This window comes from Leuciscus leuciscus (assembly GCF_965113295.1).
Source record: "Leuciscus leuciscus genome assembly, chromosome: 21".
Classification (NCBI taxonomy): Eukaryota; Metazoa; Chordata; class Actinopteri; order Cypriniformes; family Leuciscidae; genus Leuciscus; species Leuciscus leuciscus.
Genome location: NC_138745.1, coordinates 5709983 through 5733737, shown reverse-complemented (window position 1 = coordinate 5733737; position 23755 = coordinate 5709983). Strand labels below are relative to the sequence as shown.

General features: G+C 38.7%; 2 protein-coding genes across 3 annotated transcripts in view; both read left to right on the top strand.

Moving 5' to 3' along the window:
- The window catches only part of LOC309485306 (uncharacterized protein), a 41003-nt gene extending 25518 nt beyond the window's left edge, over positions 1-15485 (top strand). Inside the window, exons 10-13 of one of the 2 annotated variants that reach the window (XM_082152098.1) lie at positions 8999-9346; positions 13736-13993; positions 14094-14348; positions 14898-15485. In XM_082152098.1, coding sequence (XP_082008224.1) covers positions 8999-9346; positions 13736-13993; positions 14094-14348; positions 14898-14923 — 887 coding nt within the window. In that variant the 3' untranslated portion in view covers positions 14924-15485. The remainder of the gene's footprint in view (positions 1-8998; positions 9347-13735; positions 13994-14093; positions 14349-14897) is intronic. The other variant, XM_082152097.1, reaches the window with a different exon arrangement.
- Positions 15486-15801: 316 nt separating this feature from the next.
- On the top strand, positions 15802-22820 carry LOC309485289 (uncharacterized protein). The gene is made up of 6 exons (XM_082152061.1): positions 15802-16107; positions 16293-20465; positions 20770-20959; positions 21041-21129; positions 21734-21819; positions 21915-22820. The coding sequence occupies exons 1-6, from the start codon at positions 16048-16050 to the stop codon at positions 21976-21978; spliced, it is 4662 nt and encodes a 1553-aa protein (XP_082008187.1). The 5' UTR covers positions 15802-16047; the 3' UTR covers positions 21979-22820.
- The last annotated feature ends 935 nt before the right edge of the window (positions 22821-23755 follow it).

The following is a 23755-nucleotide window of genomic DNA, read 5'->3' as shown; positions in this document are numbered from 1 at the left end:
GGCGCACTCCGTTGAACTTTTATAGGTGGCGCTATCGAGCCATTTTGCCACGCCCAATTCTGAAACCTATATCAGATGTAAATTTTCGCCAGTTCTGACGCGTGTGCAAAGTTTCGTGAGTTTTCGAGCATGTTTAGGCCCTCAAAAATGTGATTAAATGCGGAGAAGAATAATAATAATTAAAGCTGCAAGCAGCGATGAAAGGGCCCTCGCACCCGTGCCATCGTCACTCGTTGGCTTTAGGAAGACAGAGCATGGTTGGGCAATGTGCATTTAAGGAGGTATACAGTATATAGTAGTTGCTAGCATGTTTAGTATGTTTTTAGCATGCTTAGTACACAATAGGTATGTGGTTAGTACTGCATTACTGTGTTAACCAGTTCAGTTTCTGTTGGCAGTAGGTGGGGTTATATATCTGAATATTGCTTTGTAGATGTGTTCAGTGCAGGACTTTTATCAAGTATGTGAAGTTTGGGGCAGATTGGATATTGTATGTTTGAGTTACAGCAAATTCATATTTAATTGTAGTAATAGTATGGTTTAGTACTTATAGTGTTTACTAGTATGTTTTAGCATGTTTCTAGTATGTTGGTAGGATGTTAAGCACCTACTGGCATTTTTTTTTATATGTTATTAGGAGTCCACAACAGTGTTTAACATGTCACTTCCTGTTGCCAGCAGGTGGCGCATTGACTGTAACTGAATATGAGCATTGTCATGTGTTCAAGACAGAACGCTTATCAAAAGTGTGAAGTTTGGCGCAGATTGGACATTGCCTTCTTGAGTAACAACAACATCCTGTTTCATTATATTAGCATGCTTTAGCACTTAGCTTAGTATTGCTAGCATGTTTTAACATGTTTCTAGCATGTTTAGAAGTCAATGGTATTTTTAACATGTTGCTAGAACGGCATCAACGTGTTAAACATGACACTTCCTGTTACCAGTAGGTGGCGCTATTACTATAACTGAATATTCTCATGTAGATGTGTTCAGGCCATGACTCTTATCAAACGTGTGAAGTTTGGGGCAGACTGGACATTCCGTGCCTGTGTTACAGCAAATTCCTATTTAATTGCAGTATTAGCATGCTTTAGCACTAAGCTAAGTGTTTGCTAGCATTTTTTAACATGTTTCTAGTATGTTGTTAGCATGTTTAGCACATGCTGGAACTTTTTTATATGTTATTAGGAGTCCACAACAGTGTTTAACATGTCACTTCCTGTTGCCAGCAGGTGGCGCTATGACTGTAACTGAATATGAGCATGGTCATGTGTTCAGGACAGAACGCTTATCAAAAGAGTGAAGTTTGGCGCAGATTGGACATTGCCTTCTTGAGTAACAACAACATCCTGTTTCATTGAATTAACATGCTTTAGCACTTAGCTAAGTTTTGCTAGCATGTTTTAACATGTTTCTAGCATGTTTAGAAGTCAATGGCATTTTTAACATGTTGCTAGAACGGCATCAACGTGTTAAACATGACACTTCCTGTTACCAGTAGGTGGCGCTATTACTATAACTGAATATTCTCATGTAGATGTGTTCAGGCCATGACTCTTATCAAACGTGTGACGTTTGGGGCAGACTGGACATTCCGTGCCTGTGTTTCAGCAAATTCCTATTTAATTGCAGTATTAGCATGCTTAAGCACTAAGCTAAGTGTTTGCTAGCATGTTTTAACATGTTTCTAGTATGTTGTTAGCATGTTTAGCACATGCTGGAACTTTTTTATATGTTATTAGGAGTCCACAACAGTGTTTAACATGTCACTTCCTGTTGCCAGCAGGTGGCGCTATGACTGTAACTGAATATGAGCATGGTCATGTGTCCAGGACAGAACGCTTATCAAAAGTGTGAAGTTTGGCGCAGATTGGACATTGCCTTCTTGAGTAACAACAACATCCTGTTTCATTGAATTAGCATGCTTTAGCACTTAGCTAAGTATTGCTAGCATGTTTTAACATGTTTCTAGCATGTTTAGAAGTCAATGGCATTTTTAACATGTTGCTAGAATGGCATCAACGTGTTAAACATGACACTTCCTGTTACCAGTAGGTGGCGCTATTACTATAACTGAATATTCTCATGTAGATGTGTTCAGGACAGAACGATTATCAAAAGTGTGAAGTTTGGGGCAGATTGGACATTCCATGCCTGAGTTACAGCAAATTCCTATTTAATTGCAAAAATAGCATGCTTTAGCACTTAGCTAAGAGTTTGCTAGCATGTTTTAGCATGCTTCTAGTATGTTGTTAGCATGTTTAGCACTTGCTGGCACTTTTTTATATGTTATTAGGAGTCCATAACAGTGTTAAACATGTCACTTCCTGTTGCCAGCAGGTGGCGCTATGACTATAACTGAATATGAGCATGGTCATGTGTTCAGGACAGAACGCTTATCAAACGTGTGAAGTTCGGGGCAGATTGGACATTCCATGCCTGAGTTACAGCAACTTCCTGTTTCATGGCGAAACATCGAAATTTGTCAGGCCGCCGAGGACCCGCCCTTCGACGAAAACTCAAGATCTTCGCAATTTAACGTCGCAAAGGCCTTAAGATTACACTCACCAAATTTGAAGATGATCAGATTAAAACTGTAGGAGGAGTTCGTTAAAGTACGAGGCATGAAAATGGCAAAAACTGCACAAAAATCTGAGAGGAAGTTCAAAATGGCTGACTTCCTGTTGTGTTTAGGGCTATGCTCCAAGAGACTTTTTTGTAGGTATTAGGTGATTACATGTATGTACCGAATTTCGTGCACGTACGTGGAACGTTGCGGGAGGCGCACTCCGTTGAACTTTTATAGGTGGCGCTATCGAGCCATTTTGCCCCGTCCAATTCTGAAACCTATATCAGATGTAAATTTTCGCCAGTTCTGACGCGTGTGCAAAGTTTTGTGAGTTTTCGAGCATGTTTAGGCCCTCAAAAATGCAATTAAATGCGGAGAAGAATAATAATAATAAACAGAGCAATTCCAAGAGGGTCCTCACACCATCGGTGCTCGGGCCCTAATTAAAGCTGCAAGCAGCGATGAAAGGGCCCTCGCACCCGTGCCATCAACACTCGGTGGCTTTAGGAAGACAGAGCATGGTTGGGAAATGTACATTTAAGGAGGTATATATAGTAAGAGTATGTCAAAGTAAGTTACAAAATGTTTTGTATAATGGTGATAATAGCATGCTTCATGACTCAGCTAAGTGTTGCTAGCATGTTTAGTCTGTTTCTAGCATGCTTAGTACACAATAATTATGTGGTTAGTACTGCATTACTGTGTTAACCATGTCAGTTTCTGTTGCCAGTAGGTGGCGTTATGACTATAACTGAATATGAGCATGGATGTGTGTTCAGGACAGAACTCTTATCAAACGTGTGAAGTTTGGTGCAAATTGGACATTGCCTTCTTGAGTAACAACAAAGTCATGTTTCATTGAATTAGCATTCTTTAGCACTTAGCTAAGCATTGTTAGCATGTTTTAACATGTTTCTAGCATGTTTAGAACTCAATGGCATTTTTAACATGTTGCTAGAACGGCATCAACGTGTTAAACATGTCACTTCCTGTTGCCAGTAGGTGGCGCTATTACTATAACTGAACATTCTCATGTAGATGTGTTCAGGCCATGACTCTTATTAAAAGTGTGAAGTTTGGGGCAGATTGGACATTCCATGCCTGAGTTACAGCAAATTCCTATTTAATTGCAATAATAGCATGCTTTAGCACTTAGCTAAGAGTTATCTAGCATGTTTTAGCATGTTTCTAGTATGTTGTTAGCATGTTTAACACTTGCTGGCACTTTTTTATATGTTATTAGGAGTCCATAACAGTGTTAAACATGTCACTTCCTGTTGCCAGCAGGTGGCGCTATGACTGTAACTGAATATAAGCATGGTCATGTGTTCAGGACAGAACGCTTATCAAAAGTGTGAAGTTTGGGGCAGATTGGACATTCCATGCCTGAGTTACAGCAAATTCATATTTAATTGCAGTAATATCATTCTTTAGCACTTAGCTAAGTGTTTGCTAGTATGTTTTAGCATGTCTCTAGTATGTTGGTAGGATGTTTAGCACCTACTGGCATTTTTTTATATGTTATTAGGAGTCAAGAACAGTGTTAAACGTCACTTCCTGTTGCCAGCAGGTGGCGCTATGACTATAACTAAATATGAGCATGGACATGTGTTCAAGAGATAACTCTTATCAAACGTGTGAAGTTTGGGGTAGATTGTACATTGCCTTCTTGAGTAACAACAAAGTCCTGTTTCATTGAATTAGCATGCTTTAGCACTTAGCTAAGTATTGCTAGCATGTTTTAATATGTTTCTAGCATGTTTAGAACTCAATGGCATTTTTAACATGTTGCTAGAACGGCATCAACGTGTTAAACATGTCACTTCCTGTTACCAGTAGGTGGCGCTATTACTATAACTGAATTTGAGCATAGACATGTGTTCAGGCCATGATTCTTATCAAACGTGTGAAGTTTGGGGTAGATTGGACATTCCATGCCTGAGTTACAACAAATTCCTATTTAATTGCAGTAATAGCATGCTTTAGCACTTAGCTAAGTGTTTACTAGCATGTTTCTAGTATGTTGCTAACCTGTTTAGCACTTGCTGGCTCTTTTTTATATGTTATTAGGAGACCACAACAGTGTTAAACATGTCACTTCCTGTTGACAGCAGGTGGCGCTATTACTATAACTGAATATTCTCATGTAGATGTGTTCAGGCCATGACTCTTATCAAACGTGTGAAGTTTGGGGCAGATTGGACATTCCATGCCTGAGTTACAGCAACTTCCTATTTAATTGCAATAATAGCATGCTTTAGCACTTAGCTAAGAGTTTGCTAGCATGTTTTAGCATGCTTCTAGTATGTTGTTAGCATGTTTAGCACTTGCTGGCACTTTTTTATATGTTATTAGGAGTCCATAACAGTGTTAAACATGTCACTTCCTGTTGCCAGCAGGTGGCGCTATGACTATAACTGAATATGAGCATGGTCATGTGTTCAGGACAGAACGCTTATCAAACGTGTGAAGTTCGGGGCAGATTGGACATTCCATGCCTGAGTTACAGCAACTTCCTGTTTCATGGCGAAACATCGAAATTTGTCAGGCCGCCGAGGACCCGCCCTTCGACGAAAACTCAAGATCTTCGCAATTTAACGTCGCAAAGGCCTTAAGATTACACTCACCAAATTTGAAGATGATCAGATTAAAACTGTAGGAGGAGTTCGTTAAAGTACGAGGCCTGAAAATGGCAAAAACTGCACAAAAATCTGAGAGGAAGTTCAAAATGGCTGACTTCCTGTTGTGTTTAGGGCTATGCTCCAAGAGACTTTTTTGTAGGTATTAGGTCATTACATGTATGTACCGAATTTTGTGCACGTACGTGGAACGTTGCGGGAGGCGCACTCCGTTGAACTTTTATAGGTGGCGCTATCGAGCCATTTTGCCCCGTCCAATTCTGAAACCTATATCAGATGTAAATTTTCGCCAGTTCTGACGTGTGTGCAAAGTTTTGTGAGTTTTCGAGCATGTTTAGGCCCTCAAAAATGCAATTAAATGCGGAGAAGAATAATAATAAAAACAGAGCAATTCCAAGAGGGTCCTCACACCATCGGTGCTCGGGCCCTAATTAAAGCTGCAAGCAGCGATGAAAGGGCCCTCGCACCCGTGCCGCCGCCACCCGGTGGCTTTAGGAAGACAGAGCATGGTTGGACAATGTGCATTTAAGGAGGTATATATAGTAGTTGCTAGCATGTTTAGTATGTTTTTTAGCATGCTTAGTACACAATAGTTATGTGGTTAGTACTGCATTACTTTGTTAACCATGTCAGTTTCTGTTGCCAGTAGGTGGGGCTATGTCTATATCTGAACATCGCTATGTAGATGTGTTCAGTGCAGGACTTTTATCAAACATGTGAAGTTTGGGGCAGATTGAACATTGTATGCTTGAGTTACAACAACTTCCTTTAGCATTTCTAGCAGGTTTTATGATGTTTCTAGCATATTACATATTAATTTTGGGGTAGATTGGACATTGCATGCCTGAGTTACAGCAAATTCATATTGCAGTAATAGGATGCTTTAACACTTAGCTAAGTATTTGATTGCATGTTTCTAGTATGTTGCTAACATGTTTAGCAGTTGGTGACACTTTTTTATATGTTATTAGGAGTCCAGAATAGTGTTAAACGTCACTTCCTGTTGCCAGCAGGCGGCGCTATGACTATATCTGAATATGAGCATGGACTTGTGTTCAGGAGATAACTATTATCAAACGTGTGAAGTTTGGGGTAGATTGGACATTGTATGCCTAAGTTACAACAACTTCCTTTAGCATTTCTAGCATGCTTTAGAACTTAGCTATGTGTTGCTAGCATGTTTCTTGCATGTTACATATTAAGTTTGGAGCAGATTGGACATTCCATGCCTGTGTTACAGCAAATTCCTATTTAATTGCAGCAATAGCATGCTTTAGCACTTAGCTAAGTGTTTGCTAACATGTTTCTAGTACGTTGTTAGCATGTTTAGCACTTGCTGGCACTTTTTTATATGTTATTAGGAGTCCACAACAGTGTTTAACATGTCACTTCCTGTTGCCAGCAGGTGGTGCTATGACTGTAACTGAATGAGCATGGTCATGTGTTCAGGACAGAACGCTTATCAAAAGTGTGAAGTTTGGCGCAGATTGGACATTGCCTTCTTGAGTAACAACAACATCCTGTTTCATTGAATTAGCATGCTTTAGCACTTAGCTAAGTATTGCTAGCATGTTTTAACATGTTTCTAGCATTTTTAGAAGTCAATGGCATTTTTAACATGTTGCTAGAACGGCATCAACGTGTTAAACATGACACTTCCTGTTACCAGTAGGTGGCGCTATTACTATAACTGAATATTCTCATGTAGATGTGTTCAGGCCATGACTCTTATCAAACGTGTGAAGTCTGGGGCAGATTGGACATTCTGTGCCTGAGTTACAACAAATTTCTATTTAATTGCAGTAATAGCATGCTTTAGCACTTAGCTAAGTGTTTGCTAGCATGTTTTAGCATGTTTCTAGTATGTTGTTAGCATGTTTAGCACTTGCTGGCACTTTTTTATATGTTATCAGGAGTCCACAAGAGTGTTAAACATGTCACTTCCTGTTGCCAGCAGGTGGCGCTATGACTATAACTGAATATGAGCATGGTCATGTGTTCAGGACAGAACGCTTATCAAAAGTGTGAAGTTTGGGGCAGATTGGACATTCCATGCCTTAGTTACAGCAACTTCCTATTTATTTGCAGCAATAGCATGCTTTAGCACTTAGCTAAGTGTTTGCTAACATGTTTCTAGTATGTTGTTAGCATGTTTAGCACTTGCTGGCACTTTTTTATATGTTATCAGGAGTCCACAACAGTGTTTAACATGTCACTTCCTGTTGCCAGCAGGTGGCGCTATGACTGTAACTGAATATGAGCATGGTCATGTGTTCAGGACAGAACGCTTATCAAAAGTGTGAAGTTTGGCGCAGATTGGACATTGCCTTCTTGAGTAACAACAACATCCTGTTTCATTGAATTAGCATGCTTTAGCACTTAGCTAAGTATTGCTAGCATGTTTTAACATGTTTCTAGCATTTTTAGAAGTCAATGGCATTTTTAACATGTTGCTAGAACGGCATCAACGTGTTAAACATGACACTTCCTGTTACCAGTAGGTGGCGCTATTACTATAACTGAATATTCTCATGTAGATGTGTTCAGGCCATGACTCTTATCAAACGTGTGAAGTTTGGGGCAGATTGGACATTCCGTGCCTGAGTTACAGCAAATTCCTATTTAATTGCAGTAATAGCATGCTTTAGCACTTAGCTAAGTGTTTGCTAGCATGTTTCTAGTAAGTTGTTAGCATGTTTAGCACTTGCTGGCACTTTTTTATATGTTATCAGGAGTCCACAAGAGTGTTAAACATGTCACTTCCTGTTGCCAGCAGGTGGCGCTATGACTGTAACTGAATATGAGCATGGTCATGTGTTCAGGACAGAACGCTTATCAAAAGTGTGAAGTTTGGGGCAGATTGGACATTCCATGCCTGAGTTACAGCAACTTCCTGTTTCATGGCGAAACATCAAAATTTGTCAGGCCGCCGAGGACCCGCCCTTCGACGAAAACTCAAGATCTTCGCAATTTAACGTCGCAAAGGCCTTAAGATTACACTCACCAAATTTGAAGATGATCAGATTAAAACTGTAGGAGGAGTTCGTTAAAGTACGAGGCCTGAAAATGGCAAAAAGTGCACAAAAATCAGAGAGGAAGTTGAAAATGGCTGACTTCCTGTTGTGTTTAGAGCTATGCTCCAAGAGACTTTTTTGTAGGTATTAGGTCCTTACACATATGTACCGAATTTCGTACACGTACGTGGAACACAGCGGGAGGCGCACTCCGTTGAACTTTTATAGGTGGCGCTATCGAGCCATTTTGCCCCGCCCAATTCTGAAACCTATATCAGATGTAAATTTTCGCCAGTTCTGACGCGTGTGCAAAGTTTCGTGAGTTTTCGAGCATGTTTAGGCCCTCAAAAATGCAATTAAATGCGGAGAAGAATAATAATAATAAACAGAGCAATTCCAAGAGGGTCCTCACACCATCGGTGCTCGGGCCCTAATAAACAGAGCAATTCCAAGAGGGTCCTCACACCATCGGTGCTCGGGCCCTAATAATAAACAGAGCAATTCCAAGAGGGTCCTCACACCATCGGTGCTCGGGCCCTAATGAGCGGAGAAGAGGATGTGTGTGCGTGATTGTGTGTGCGAGTGAGTGTGTGACCACAAGAGGGAGACAGAGAAAGAGGAAAAGAGCCAGGATCATGACACATACAGTACAATCAATCACGTAAAGTGATAATATGTAGTAAGCAGTATCATAGCAGTCCATTCCAATGCTGGAAATACATTAACAACAAAAACAAATGTTTGATCAAATAACTGACTTTTTTCTTTTTTAGGATTCATAAAAAAGCCCACCATTTCAGAAATCATCTCTCCCCTTCCATCTGCTGAGGAGGGACATTTGACCCTGGCCTGTGACATAACTGGTTTCTACCCCCCTGAAATCTCTGTTAAATGGCTGCATCTAAAATGGAATGAGATTGAGGAGGGAGAGGACAGCGAAGGGGAAGTCAAAGAGGGAGCTGAGCTTTGGGGTCCTTTGCAAACTCTGCCGAGGACATTCCGAGCAAAAGCATTACTTAAAGCGCTGGATGATCCAGCGAGGGGAGGGGAGATCGTCTGCAGAGTGGCACACTGCTCCCTCCTGAAGCCTGTTGAGAGATTCTGGAGAAATGCTCATATAGGTAAAAGGACACTCAAAAATAATAGATTTCTGAAAATGAATAATCTTTTTCATGGTTTTGAAAGAAGTCTTGTATGCTCACCACCAGGGCAATTATTTGATCAAATACAGTATATCATTATTATTACAATTTAAAATTCCATTACTCCAGTCTTCAGTGTCACATGATCCTTCAGAAATCATTATAATATGCTGATTTGCTGCTAAAGAAACATTTCTTATCATTAGCAATGTTGAAAACAGTTGCGCTGCTTCATATTTTTGAGGAAACCGTGATATTTTTTATAGAAATAGAAATATATGAATAGAAAGGTCAAAAGAACAGCATTATTTGAAACAGAAATCTTTTCACAGAGTAATCACAGAGTAAAGTAAGTAAAAGTAAATCGCTAGTTAATGCCACTAACAAGGCTCAAAATAGCCTCACACTAACACGTTCATGACTCGACTAGTCGAGACTGTTTTCCAAGATGACGCCTGCCTGCAAACGCGTAATGTACTGTCTTTATAAAGTATCTTCTTATTAAACTGTCTGTACACTTACAAAGTTCTCAATGCTTCGGTTTGCATGTAGGGACCCTCATTATGCTACCGTGTTAGTGTGAGGCTATTTTGAGCCTTGTTAGTGGTATTAACTAGAGATTTACTTTTACTTACTCTGTGCCCCATATACTAGCGTTATAAGCTAATCTGTTTTTAGAGATAAAACTCTTTTCATTCGATTTTCATGAAAACGCATCCCAGGGAACGATCGACTCGGTAACCATGTGTTAATTACCCCTAGGTTCATTTTTCACCGGAATTGTCCTTTAAAGGGTCATGAAACCCCCCTCTTTCAGCTCAAGTCTAGCTCACAATCTTTTGGAAAAATGCAACTTAAATGGGCGTGGATGGCTGTGAGAAGAAGGGAGGAGAGTGGGTGTGGTATGGCACGGCTGGGTAGAGGGGAGAGGGGAGGGGGGAAACTGTCATCGCCAGTGGCCCATGCATATCGACTGTCACTAAAAATCAGTTGTAAAACGTGAGGAAATGCTAGATTTTTTTAATAGATGGCGAAGTTAAAGTCTAATGAAATACACTGACACATTATTTTTGTCCTTTCAAAAGTAACTGAATGCCCTGCTACATATATTAGCCTACTACAGTAATCATAATTGTATTTAAAACATATAAATGTATATGTATAATTATGTCATTATAAAATATATATTTGTTTATATACACACTATAAATGCATATATTTGAAAATAATAAATTTTCCACAAAAAAAAAAAAACTTTCCGTACAGCCTAGATCTACGCGCCCCCTAAACCCACATAATAAAGATGGACAGTGACATAGAAATGTTTACAAATTAAGCATACGTTCCATACAATTGAGGTATTATCGAAATATCTACATTTTAATAACGAGTGATTATTTAACAAAAGGCAAGTAAAACGATTTTAGACACACACACACACACACACACACACACACACACAGACACCTCTGAAGCGATAGAAAAGTCCTCGGGACCGCATCACTCGCAAGACGCAACCTGCATTGGTGTACAAGGCCGAAGTCCACCATTCTCCAGTTGAATGGTTGCTACACACACATAGTTTAGATGTGTCCGTGGTTGATGGCCAACCAACCGCCCGCAGCCAGAGTCTAGCCCGGGCAGCATCGCGGGGAAAGATGCACTGGAACTTTTGCACCACGAAAACAAACGCGTCCCATCATTGCCTCTCTCATCTACTACGCGATATCACAGTTTGACATGTCTGTCACTGGAAAGTCCTCTGGAAAGGGGTCATGAATAATTAAGAGAAAGTGTCTTCTCATTGGATAAGAAAACTCAGTCACATGAATAATTATGAGACACCGATGAGTCATCAAAGTACTAAAGTGCTCTGCCACGTCGGACACGATGAAGATTTTAAACCCGGAAGATGAAAATAGCGGGAAAAAAATAAAATGTAACCATTTTCCCCCTACTATTAAATCTAACAGATGCTAATATTGTCTTCAATGGTGTTCAACACACATACCTCTGTTAAAATCTCAGAAAATGTGGTTTAGGGTTTCATGACCCTTTAACAGCGTTTCTCAGAAATCTCTTACTACACCTTTAACTTTAGAATAATCAGACTTTCACCTCCTGGATGATAAAACTAAGGAAGACCATATCTAAAGACCAGGGCCCGTATTCATAAAGAATCTTAATGCAAAGAGTACCTCCTAGTGACAACATTCTAAGAAAATTCGTAGAAATGTGGGCGTTTACTCTTAAAATTAAAGAAAAAATCCTCGTAAAGAAAAAAGTTATTCAGAAAGCATCTTAACCCTTAAAAAAGGTCTTAAGGTCAAAATTGTTAGGAGCACGGACGAGGACTTTTAAAAGGCTTAAGAGTTTCTTTAGCAGAGGAGAAAATGGCAGAAAGACGAAGAGGGAGAAGAAATGTGTTGCAGACAATGAATAACAGTGAGTTAATAAGACGCTATAGATTAGATCGTGCAGGGATCATGTTTGTGACTGATCTTATTAGAGACGCGCTAACATCTCCGACACAGCACAGAAATGCCATAGCGCCAGAAATGAAAGTAATCACTACATTACGATATTTGGCAACTGGGAAAATTCCATGTTTGATACATTAAAACCAACATTCAAACCACCACTTAAATAGACATGCCAGCAATCCGTGTAATTGGAAAGAGTGGAACAATTTTTATCATTCTAAGCCAAGCAAATACCTTATAGGAAATTAACAGCATGGTAAATAAAAAAATGGATTTATATATATAATGTGTGTGTGTGTGTGTGTGTGTGTGTGTGTGTGTGTGTGTGTGTGTGTGTGTGTGTGTGTGTGTGTGTGTGTGTGTGTGTGTGTGTGTGTGTGTGTGTGTGTGTGTGTGTGTGTGTGTGAGAGAATGGTCAAATAGGAAAAATTACGCATGTAATTTCAACGTGAAGGCTTAGAAAAGACCCTAAACTTAAAATCAATTTTTTTCCCCTTCTTGGACAACCAACCAATCACAGTCTTCAAAAGATTGTGTCATACATAGCAACGGGGTCAACCCCGCCTCCTTACTAAGATGAAAGTTTTTGTCTTTTCCTTACTCAGAGTTGCTCTCAGATCGGTCCCGAATTGCTCTTAAGCTAAGACTCCTACGTAAAAGTTTTTAAGCTAAATTAAGAGTTTTCTGAGAGGATTCTTAGAATCTTTATGAATACGGGCCCAGGGCCCGTATTCATAAAGAATCTTAATGCAAAGAGTTGCTCCTAGTGACAAAATTCTAAGAAAATTCTTAGAAATGTGGGCGTTTACTCTTAAAATTAAAGAAAAAATCCTAGTAAAGAAAAAAGTAATTCAGAAAGCATCTTAACCCTTAAAAGAGGTCTTAAGGTCAAAATTGTTAGGAGCACGGACGAGGACTTTTAGGAGGCTTAAGAGTTTCTTTAGCAGAGGAGAAAATGGCAGAAAGACGAAGAGGGAGAAGAAATGTGTTGCAGACAATGAATAACAGAGTTAATAAGACGCTATAGATTAGATCGTGCAGGGATCATGTTTGTGACTGATCTTATTAGAGACACGCTAACATCTCCGACAGCACAGAAATGCCATAGCGCCAGAAATGAAAGTAATCACTACATTACGATATTTGGCAACTGGGAAAATTCCATGTTTGATACATTAAAACCAACATTCAAACCACCACTTAAATAGACATGCCAGCAATCAGTGTAATTGGAAAGAGTGGAACAATTTTTATCATTCTAAGCCAATCAAATACCTTATAGGAAATTAACAGCATGGTAAATAAAAAAAAAAGGATTTATATACACATATATAATGTGTGTGTGTGTGTGTGTGTGTGAGAGAACGGTCAAATCGGAAAAATTACGCATGTAATTTCAAAGTGAAGGCTTAGAATAGACCCTATACTTAAAATCACTTTTTTTTTTCCTTCTTGGACAACCAACCAATCACAGTCTTCAAAAGATTGTGTCATACATAGCAACGGGGTCAACCCCGCCTCCTTACTAAGATGAAAGTTTTTGTCTTTTCCTTACTCAGAGTTGCTCTCAGATCGGTCCCGAATCGCTTTTAAGATAAGACTCCTACGTAAAAGTTTTTAAGCTAAATTAAGAGTTTTCTGAGAGGATTCTTAGAATCTTTATGAATACGGGCCCAGAATATCATAGAGACTTTTGACACAATCACCTAGCAAAGCCCTATCAACCACAAAGCAACATGCTCAAAACAACTAAGAAAACCCCTTAACCATTAAGCAACACTCTGACAACCACCCACAATGCCTTAGAGCATCGGAGTTTTGCACATGCAAGCACTGCACACATTTTGTTGTTCACACCTCTTTCTTTCTCTGTCTTTTTTCTTAGTTGCTCCCTCAATCCCTCGTTCTTTGTCGGTTCACTGGAGCAGAGATGGTGTGGGAATATTCTCTGTTCTTCTCTCTGGAGGAAAGCCTGTGGCTGAACTGCTCTGGGCAGCTGGTGGCACAACTCTCTCCAAGCTACTGTCAAAAGAGAGAGAGAGAAAAAACAGTGAGGGGAAACTCGTGCTCAAGAGCGTTTGTGCTTTGGTGAGGACTACAGGACGACAGGAAAGTGGCAGCCGCAGAGGAGGACATGCACGCAGTAAGTATGCCTATATTTCTTAGAATAATATGATGAGTAGACTGAAAAATTCTCAGCATCTAGAACAACCTTGAAAATAAAGTGTTGGCTTATTCTACAGAAATCAGGCCACCTAGTGTGGACCATAATGCAGAAAATGAAAAGATAAATGAAAGCGTGGAAGGAATGAAATCAGTGCAAGAGGAAAAACAGCCTGAGCTGAATGAGCACGTGGAAGAGAATGATGAGGATGAGGACATAGATCCATCATATATAAACACTGTGAGATTGAGGAAAGAGAAGAGAGAGCGTCTGAGAGTTACTGTGGAGATTACCCATCCTGCACTAAGCTCGCCTGCGTACCTTACCTGGACAGGTGAATAATGTGTCTCTTGCTTGTTGTTGAGGTACAAGATGTTGTGCATGTGTAAAGTTAGTCACATACTGTCAAATTAAATCACAAATATCCTAAATATATTTAGCATTTCCAGTTTTGTATAAAGACTCAATTATATATAATACATATTAGGCGTATATATTACTCCAGTCTTCAGTGTCACATGATCCTTCAGAAATCATTCTAATATGATTTGCTGCTCAAGAAACATTTCTGATTATTATCAATGTTGAAGACAGTTTTTGTGGACACCATGGTACAATACCATTTAAAAAAAAACTGATTCAAGTGACAGTAAAGACATGTATAATGAGATAAAAAATCTAAAAATAATATTAAGCATGCAGCAAAAACTGAATAGACTCCTTTCAAAAACATAAAAAAACTAAAATATTTCAAACATTTGAACTCCAGTGCAATGTTGTTGACAATTATGTTTAAAATGTTTTACACTCTCATAAAATGAAGGCTGCGATCTGTGGCCGAGATTAGAAGATGAATTTTACTTCACAGTTTTGTGTTTTGCAGAGCCTGCAGAGGAAGTGTCATCTTGATAGCCATCGAGATTATTTCAAAATCTACATCTTTTCTGGACGTCCACCCAACTCTTTATTTTACTTTTGCTGTTATATTTATTTTTTCTTTAAAAAAAGTATTTCTTTTACCACTAATATGAGGCATAAAACAAGAATATTTAGCATTCACGTCACACTTTTGAATTACCATCCATTTTCATTAAATAAACTCTTTAAAACTAGGCCTGAGTTATGTGTTTGTTTAAAAAAAAAAAAAAAAAAAACCTGTAGGCTATGTGAGAAAGAAAGAATGAATGCACCACTGTGACTAATTTTGTCCAAAGAAGCCTAGCCTAGATGCCAAACCTCAACCGTTGTGGTTGACTTGTGCATATTCAAACAGTGCACATGAAATTATATTAAACCTTCACTTAATGCTTTCGTTTTCTACCATAAACAAAATCATAATTGTCCAAACGCATAATTTGCTACATTTTAAAGCTAATATGATTAAATATATTGACGGAAGTTTTAGGAGCTGCTTGCACTTGTTGCGCAGCTATAACTGTTGCATCAGAAAACTTTGTTTGTGTTTCAAGATCTAATGAGATTCCTTCATAGACAGCATTTTGGTGCTTTCTGACTCCGAGGCGCTTAAATATCATGATTTCAACCATGACGTACGAATGCTGTACGCGTCTAAAATAGGCGCGCCTGTAGCGCCAAAAAGTGCACAACGCGCCTGCCCAAAATGCCGTCTATTTAGGCAGCTCACTAGGATTTGACACGCAGCCGGTAAACTTTAGAGAAGTGTTCACAGAAAGTATGTGTGGTTGGACATGACAGGCTCAATGACTCTTATGTTTTTCTCACCACAAACCAACTCCGTGCGAGTGTTTGTGCTTGTGCGTTGGATGGTGTTAATGCAGCTTCACACTGCGCGTCTTCCTCATTTAAACGCCGGACATATGAGCATCACGAACTAAACAAATGCGAGCTCCGTCAGTCAGTCACCATATAACTTCCTTTAAAGAACTTAACTTACAAAAAGGACATGTGCTTTTAATGGTCTGAATGTTGTGAAGAAACATTCGAAATCAAATCAAACTTCGAAGGAGCTTCATTGATCTGTCAGCACTTCATAATTTTTCATTTAATCGGCTATGGATGCGCCGCCTGAATCCTCGGTGAACCGAATTGGTCGCACTATTTGGACTGTTTGGGTGAGTAAATGCAGCACCCTTTTACAATCAACGAGTTTCACTGATTGAGTTGTGAATAATGATGACTAATATGTGTGATTACGATCAGTTTGTAATGTATAGAATGCTTAGTCTGTATGTATCAAACAATTCTATATATTTGTATCTTAATGAGTCATTTTTTTTTTAATGTTTTGCTGATTTAGGGTTATCTGTCAGGGGCTGTTGCAAAATATCTAAGACCGGAAGTCACAGATGTAGGAAACCAAAGATCGGATGAGATTGACTTGAGTGCAGCAAAAAAGATTAACAGAGAAGTAAAGGCAAACAGTAGTGAGAAGGAAGAGAATAAATCAAATTATAATGACAAAAGCACTGGGGAGGTTAAGTGTTCCCTGCCTGAAGTCAGAGTGCAAGTGGCCTCGGTACAGTGGGAAAACACTGATGTGGTCAAATACGACAAGAATGATGAACTTAATGTTGACACTGCAAGAAAACAAACTTATCATTGTGCAACGTGGTCAGCTGAGACCGATCGTGAAGGGAGCATTTCAGGTGATTCAGAAAGCAGAGGATGCAAGAGTGGCATGCATGTTGAGAAAGAAGCAGTTTCATCCGATGAGGGTCAGGCTGAAAGAGTATATGCAAACAGTAAGGAGATTGAAATTGTTCAGGAGTTGGATGAAACTGGGCGGATTGAACAAAAGGATGGTAACAATGAAGAATGTGATCAGAAATATGAGGATGAAAAGTGTTCGAAGAAGAGAGAAGATCCAGATAGCGCAGATGTAACTTTCCAATCTGAGCTTTATGTAGAACAGGAAAAGGAGATGAACATGATGGACCATGGAGTGACAGAAAGCATTGGAGGTTTGAAACATGAAGATTTTATTGATGAAATGGAGAAAAAAACTGTTGGCCTGAAGGATCGGATGGAAACTGAGATTGATGAAGATCAAGGACCTGAATTACAAGTGCCAGCTGATGCATTTGTCCTTGCAGTGCAAGATTTGCCACCAGAGTTGGAATATTCTGCAGAGGAAGCTGATGGCCTTTCAAAGCCTGAAAGGCTGAAAGTACTGGAAAAATATTATGATGAAATTGCAGAATTCTGTAAAAATGAGGTTGAGGAGATGATTCCAGAAAATAGAGGTGCAACCGAGAGTGAACAAGACACGATTAAATCTGAGTTACAGGAGTCAGCAGAAACACTGCAAAGAGTTTCCAAAGAAAAACATAGATTAAACATTGAAACAGAACTGAAAATGACTTCAGTATTGGATGAGTTTTTTGAAACCGTTAATACATCAGAAGACTCCCTGCAGTTAGATTCAAAACAGGATACTCCAGAAAATACTTCAGAAACAGGAACTGGCTTGCCTGTGGTGGCCATAAAAACTGAAGGCATGTTTTCAAATCCGATTGTTTGTGAGTTCCCTGGAGAATGGAGGAAAATGCCAGAGACTGCTGTGGGATGTTTTGAGGAGATAAAAACTGAGCCTCAAAGTCTTGCAGAAGAGCAAACAGAAAAAGAAACTTTTATCGCACGCTTTGTTGAGCATCCCGAGACACCAAAAGCAGTTGAGGAAGCTGTGGAGATTGAACAAGACATTGAAACTCCAATCGAATCTTTGAGTGCAACAGAAAGTCAGACGCATCAGGAAATAGACGACACCAAGGTCTCTCTTAGAAAACACGTCGAATTAAAAACTGAGCTGATTGTTGAAACAACAGAAATAAAGATCAGTTCCGAAGACGAGGAAGCAGAACCATTTGAAACACAAAGTCAATCATCAAACATCAGAAATATCACTTCACAGACACATGAGCTTCTTGAGTTCACAGAAGGAGAAAGCAAATCATCTCAAGAAACAATGGACACTTTCAGTGAATCACTGGGAAATTCAAGTGTTTCTGAAATCACTGGAACTGCAGAGATACATGTTGCAGAGGACCAAACTGATGCCAAACCTGTATTAACAAGGACTTTGAGCCCAGCCCACCTTGCACATCTGCAAGGTGAATCAGAGCAATGCATTGAGGAGCAGGAGACTCTGGACACAGATGTGGCGAAGATCGCTTTACAGTATGTAGAAGAAATAACGAATCAAGTCTTGAAGGAAATGACAGAAATGGAAATGAACTTGGTAAAAGAAACAGAAACTTTGGAAGGACTTTCAACAGAAGAACTTGGTGATGCAGAATATCAAGGACCTGAAGAATGTATGTCAGTTGGTGCATTTGTTCTGGAAGAAGAAGGGAAGTTATTGGGTGAAACAATGGGAAGTATAATGGAGGTGGAACCCACATGCAGGGAAGTTGCTAAACAAAATGAGCAAGATATTATTTCACAAGAGTGTGAAACAACTGAAGCTGATCAACAAACTTATCTTTGTGCTGGGACAGATCATGGAGGGAGCAGTTCATGTGACACAGAAAGTGACACACATGTTGAGAATGAAGCAGTTTCATCCAATGAGGGTCAGACTGAAAAGGTACATGCAAACAGTGAATGTAAGGAGAGTGAAACGGCACTAGAGCTGGATAAAACTGGGCAGATTGAACAAAAAGATGATAATGATGAAGAATGTGATCAGAATCATGAGGATGAAAAGTGTGAAATGAAGAGCGAAGATCCAGATAACGCAGAGGTAATTGTCCAATCTGAGCTTTATGGACAAGATGTAGAACAGGAAAAGCAGATGAACATGATGGACCATGGAGAGACAGAAAGCAGTGGAGGTTTTAGACATGCAGCTGAACATCTTGTAGATGAAAAGGAGAAAAATATTGTTGACCAGAATGATCACGAGAAAACTGAGATTGATGAAGACCAAGGAACTGAATTGCAAGTGCCAGCTGATGCATTTGTCCTTGAAGAAGGAAGGAAGTTATTAGGTGAGACAATGGAGGTGGAAAACGCAAGTAGTGACGTTGTTAAACAAATTGAGCTACAAAGTTCACCAGAGTGTGAAACAACTGAAGCTGATCAACAAACTTATCTTTGTGCTGGGACAGATCATGGAGGGAGCAGTTCATGTGACACAGAAAGCGACACACATGTTGATAATGAAGCAGTTTCATCCAATGAGGGTCAGACTGAAAGAGTACATGCAAACAGTGAATGTAAGGAGAGTGAAACCGCACTAGAGTTAGATAAAACTGGACAGATTGAACAAAAAGATGTTAACGACGAAGAATGTGATCAGAATCATGAGGATGAAAAGTGTGAAATGAAGAGCGAAGATCCAGATAACGCAGAAGTAATTGTCCAATCTGAGCTTTATGGACAAGATGTAGAACAGGGAAAGCAGATGAACATGATGGACCATGGAGAGACAGAAAGCAGTGGAGGTTTTAGACATGCAGCTGAACATCTTGTAGATGAAAAGGAGAAAAATATTGTTGACCAGAATGATCACGAGAAAACTGAGATTGATGAAGACCAAGGAACTGAATTACAAGTGCCAGCTGATGCATTTGTCCTTGAAGAAGGAAGGAAGTTATTAGGTGAGACAATGGAGGTGGAAAACGCAAGTAGTGACGTTGTTAAACAAATTGAGCTACAAAGTTCACCAGAGTGTGAAACAACTGAAGCTGATCAACAAACTTATCTTTGTGCTGGGACAGATCATGGAGGGAGCAGTTCATGTGACACGGAAAGCGACACACATGTTGATAATGAAGCAGTTTCATCCAATGAGGGTCAGACTGAAAGAGTACATGCAAACAGTGAATGTAAGGAGAGTGAAACGGCACTAGAGCTGGATAAAACTGGGCAGATTGAACAAAAAGATGTTAACGACGAAGAATGTGATCAGAATCATCAGGATGAAAAGTGTGAAATGAAGAGCGAAGATCCAGATAACGCAGAAGTAATTGTCCAATCTGAGCTTTATGGACAAGATGTAGAACAGGAAAAGCAGATGAACATGATGGACCATGGAGAGACAGAAAGCAGTGGAGGTTTTAGACATGCAGCTGAACATCTTATAGATGAAAAGGAGAAAAATATTGTTGACCAGAATGATCACGAGAAAACTGAGATTGATGAAGACCAAGGACCTGAATTACAAGTGCCAGCTGATGCATTTGTCCTTGAAGAAGGAAGGAAATTATTAGGTGAGACAATGGAGGTGGAAAATGCAATTCGTGACGTTGTTAAACAAATTGAGCTACAAAGTTCACCAGAGTGTGAAACAAATGAAGCTGATGGACGTCATGATCAGATACAGAAAGCCATTGCTGGAGACACAGAGTCGAGCGGTCATGAAGACTTCATGGAAATCAGCAGACCTGGGATGAAAAGAGGATTTGATAGCGTGAGCAAAGACCTTCCAGTGGTGAAGATAAAAGGAACATTTGATTTGTATCTACAGGTAATATTAAATATTTTGAGTAAAAGCTCTACTATTATATTCAAGTTCATTTGTCTAGTGCTTTTCACAATACTTTTTGTTTCAATGCATGTTTTCAATGTTACAATCAGGAAGTATTCAGTTATCAGTCATAATAGTAATGTTCATATGGCAGTTATATACTATAAGATAATACAAGTTATGTGGTTAGTAAACATCATCTATTCAGTTAAGCAGACATAAAGATTACTGCATTTATATTATAGAAATTACAGTGTGATACTACATCAATAAAGTTAAACCTATCATGACTTTTTATCCACAGGCGTTTGAGGACTCATCTTTGGACTTTACCGTTCAGAAGTCTAGAATTGCTGTGAAGAATCCTCTAGTTCGGCCACCCAAAGACCCCAGAAAGCTCCTTTACAAGATCTCCGTCGAACCGCTTCTCCCAAAGCCTCCACCATGTGAAGTCTCTGTTCCAAGTAAAGGGGGGGTTGGATTTAAACTCCCAGGTATTTACCTCAATAAAACCTTCATGAGAAGTGCATTACAATTTGATCAGTGCATTAAATCAGTCCATTATATATTTTTAGGACTGGGCGCAGGGCTGCCGGCTCTGAGAAAAACTGAATTTGGGAAGCAAGTGAGAGAAAGAGAAGCAGAGCGCACACTACATCCACAGGTACATAACAGAGTCCTCATGGAAACATGGCGATGTTACTGTAGGATCTAAGCACAGTATTACACTCAAAAATTTAATGTGATGCATATTTGGCAGTCGTAGATAAATGAAACAAGCAAGAAACAGCAAGATTTCTGCATGCAAAAACAATGATGGCATAGTTTATTATCTATTTGCATCTATATGATTTTATTTAAATGGTACAATTTAAAAAAAATTATTCAATTAAAAAGTATGAACATGGGTAAAATATGGCTAGCTGTGGAACAAGCAACATTAAGTTAGTTAAGATGTATGAGATTGAAAGAAATTGGATTTATTGATGATAAATATGTAAACCTGGTTATTGTGTATTTAAAAAGCATTCAATTTATTAGTACTACTACAGAAATCTTAGCCATTTCATGTATGTATGACTGACAAATATGAGTCATATTAAGTTTATTAGTTTGTTATTTGTATTGTGCATTACATTTTTATCCAAATGAGTTGACATTTTATATACAATTCAGTTGCATAAATCTTAAATTTAGGCCTAAAATGCTTGTATCCAGGTGGTTATTATAGGTGTTGATGTGTAGTATTATAACTGTGTCTTTCTCAGCAAAAGTCAGTTGCAGTAACAGAGGATTCTGTCAAACAAGAGCAGGCGTCAGCTAAACCCAAATGGACACCCCCGAAGCTTCCTGGGTATGGCCTGAAATATCAATCTGAATTCTTAATTTAATTTAATTTTGTTCACAAATATAGAACTAATGTTTTTTTCTTTATTTTGTTTTGTGCAGCATGGGGAGTCCCTTGATGATGGCGGAACTCAAAAACAAACTCAAGAAGCCTGTGAAGGAGTGATACATTTCATTACATCATGATTTTCAAAGGCATTCTTCATCTATTCTTTATTTGTCAGCTGTTGTCGTACTCAAGCACTATGCAGCCTGGTAAATATTGTATGAAATTATTCTATTGCACAAGTACGCAGCTGTTGCACAACGTTTCATTTTACTTCATTTCATTTATTTTTCTCAACCGTTTAACCGAGCTTGTAAGTCTTTATTTGTGTCTGTATTTATTTATATTGGAAGAAAAACAAGTATGAGAAAAAAATGTTGTAAGCATACAAAAAAATAAAAAATAAATAACTTTTTCATTTCAGCATTTAGTTTCTGTGACAGTACAGTACAAAAAATGTCAGCCCTCATAATCAGGTGCGAGTAGAGAGCCTCTGCCGGTCACGAATATCTGTTTGCCACTAGAGGGCAGAAGAGTCCATTTTAACATTAAACATTTTAATTTAAAGTACTTACTTAATTGGCATGATTGTGTTTACATGCAGTATTACCAAAGCATTATACACAAAACAAATAATGACAAAGGGACAAAATGTACAATATAACAAATAACAATAAAATAGTACTAGAATAAGGTGCAAAGTAATTCATAAAATAAGATTTAAAAAATCAAATATATATATGTGGAATAATAAAAACATGAAGAAAAAAATGCTTTAATATGTGTACAGTTATGGTCTTTGATTATATTGATCAAGGCAGAAGTTGTTTTTTGGAATGAAAGTCTCTGGCTGTTATACATCACGCCGCCACTAGAGGGCAGCAGAGAGTCATTGGATTCAGTTGTGATATTGATATACTTTGTACATTTTGTGATCTACATGCATAAACATGTTTTACTTATTTTGGAGTTGTCCTTATTCAAACAGATTTCTGCTCATTTGTTAGAGATCATATCATGCCCAGCTTTCAACTTTGTTTTGAAAATGTTTTATTTGGCTTCTTTTTTTCTTTTCTTTTTTTTACTTATGACATGTCTGTCCAGAAGAAATATTATTTGAATAATTTGTTACTTCGGATGGCAAAATTTAGTTGGCATAAATGTAAGTATGGTGGTCATAAACCACTATTTTTAATTTTGAAATCAGAAGTTTAGCAATACCTAAAATACTATTTATAATCTGAAAAACAGGAGAGCTCAATGTTGTAACCTAAGTTTTTTTATTGTATTATTAGTATTTGTTTTATTTTTTTATTGTTTATTGGTGTGTGTTTTTTTTCTTGTTTTTTTCTAAAATTGTCTTTATATACCACCTGGCTATTGTTAAATGTTGAAAGCTCTAATAAAAAGAAGAGTCATTGGCTAACTGTCATAAACAGTAGTATGTCAGTGTTCCACCAGAGGGCAGCAGAGAGTCATTGATGAGCTGCCATATATCTCTCTGCCACTAGAGCGCAGCAGCTCTCTTTAGCTGCAATATATGTAAGTACGCCACTAGAAGGCAACAGAGAGTCATTAGCTGTAATATATATCAGTACGCCACTAGAGCGTAGCAGAGAGTCATTAGCTGTAATATATGTAATACGCCACTAGAGCGCAGCAGAGAGTCATTAGCTGTAATATATGTAATACGCCACTAGAAGGCAGCAGAGAGTCATTAGCTGCAATATATGTAAGTACGCCACTAGAAGGCAACAGAGAGTCATTAGCTGTAATATATATATCAGTACGCCACTAGAGCGTAGCAGAGTCATTAGCTGTAATATATGTAATACGCCACTAGAGCGCAGCAGAGAGTCATTAGCTGTAATATGTAAGTACGCCACTAGAGCGCAGC

What these genes read in the sequence shown, in the direction of transcription:
- LOC309485289 (XM_082152061.1), top strand. Translation starts at nt 16,048, where the DNA reads ATGGATGCGCCGCCTGAATCCTCGGTGAACCGAATTGGTCGCACTATT. An exon ending in GCACTATTTGGACTGTTTGG is followed by an intron (nt 16,108 to 16,292) that starts GTGAGTAAATGC and finishes TTGCTGATTTAG; the next exon opens with GGTTATCTGTCAGGGGCTGT. An exon ending in ACACCCCCGAAGCTTCCTGG is followed by an intron (nt 21,820 to 21,914) that starts GTATGGCCTGAA and finishes TGTTTTGTGCAG; the next exon opens with CATGGGGAGTCCCTTGATGA.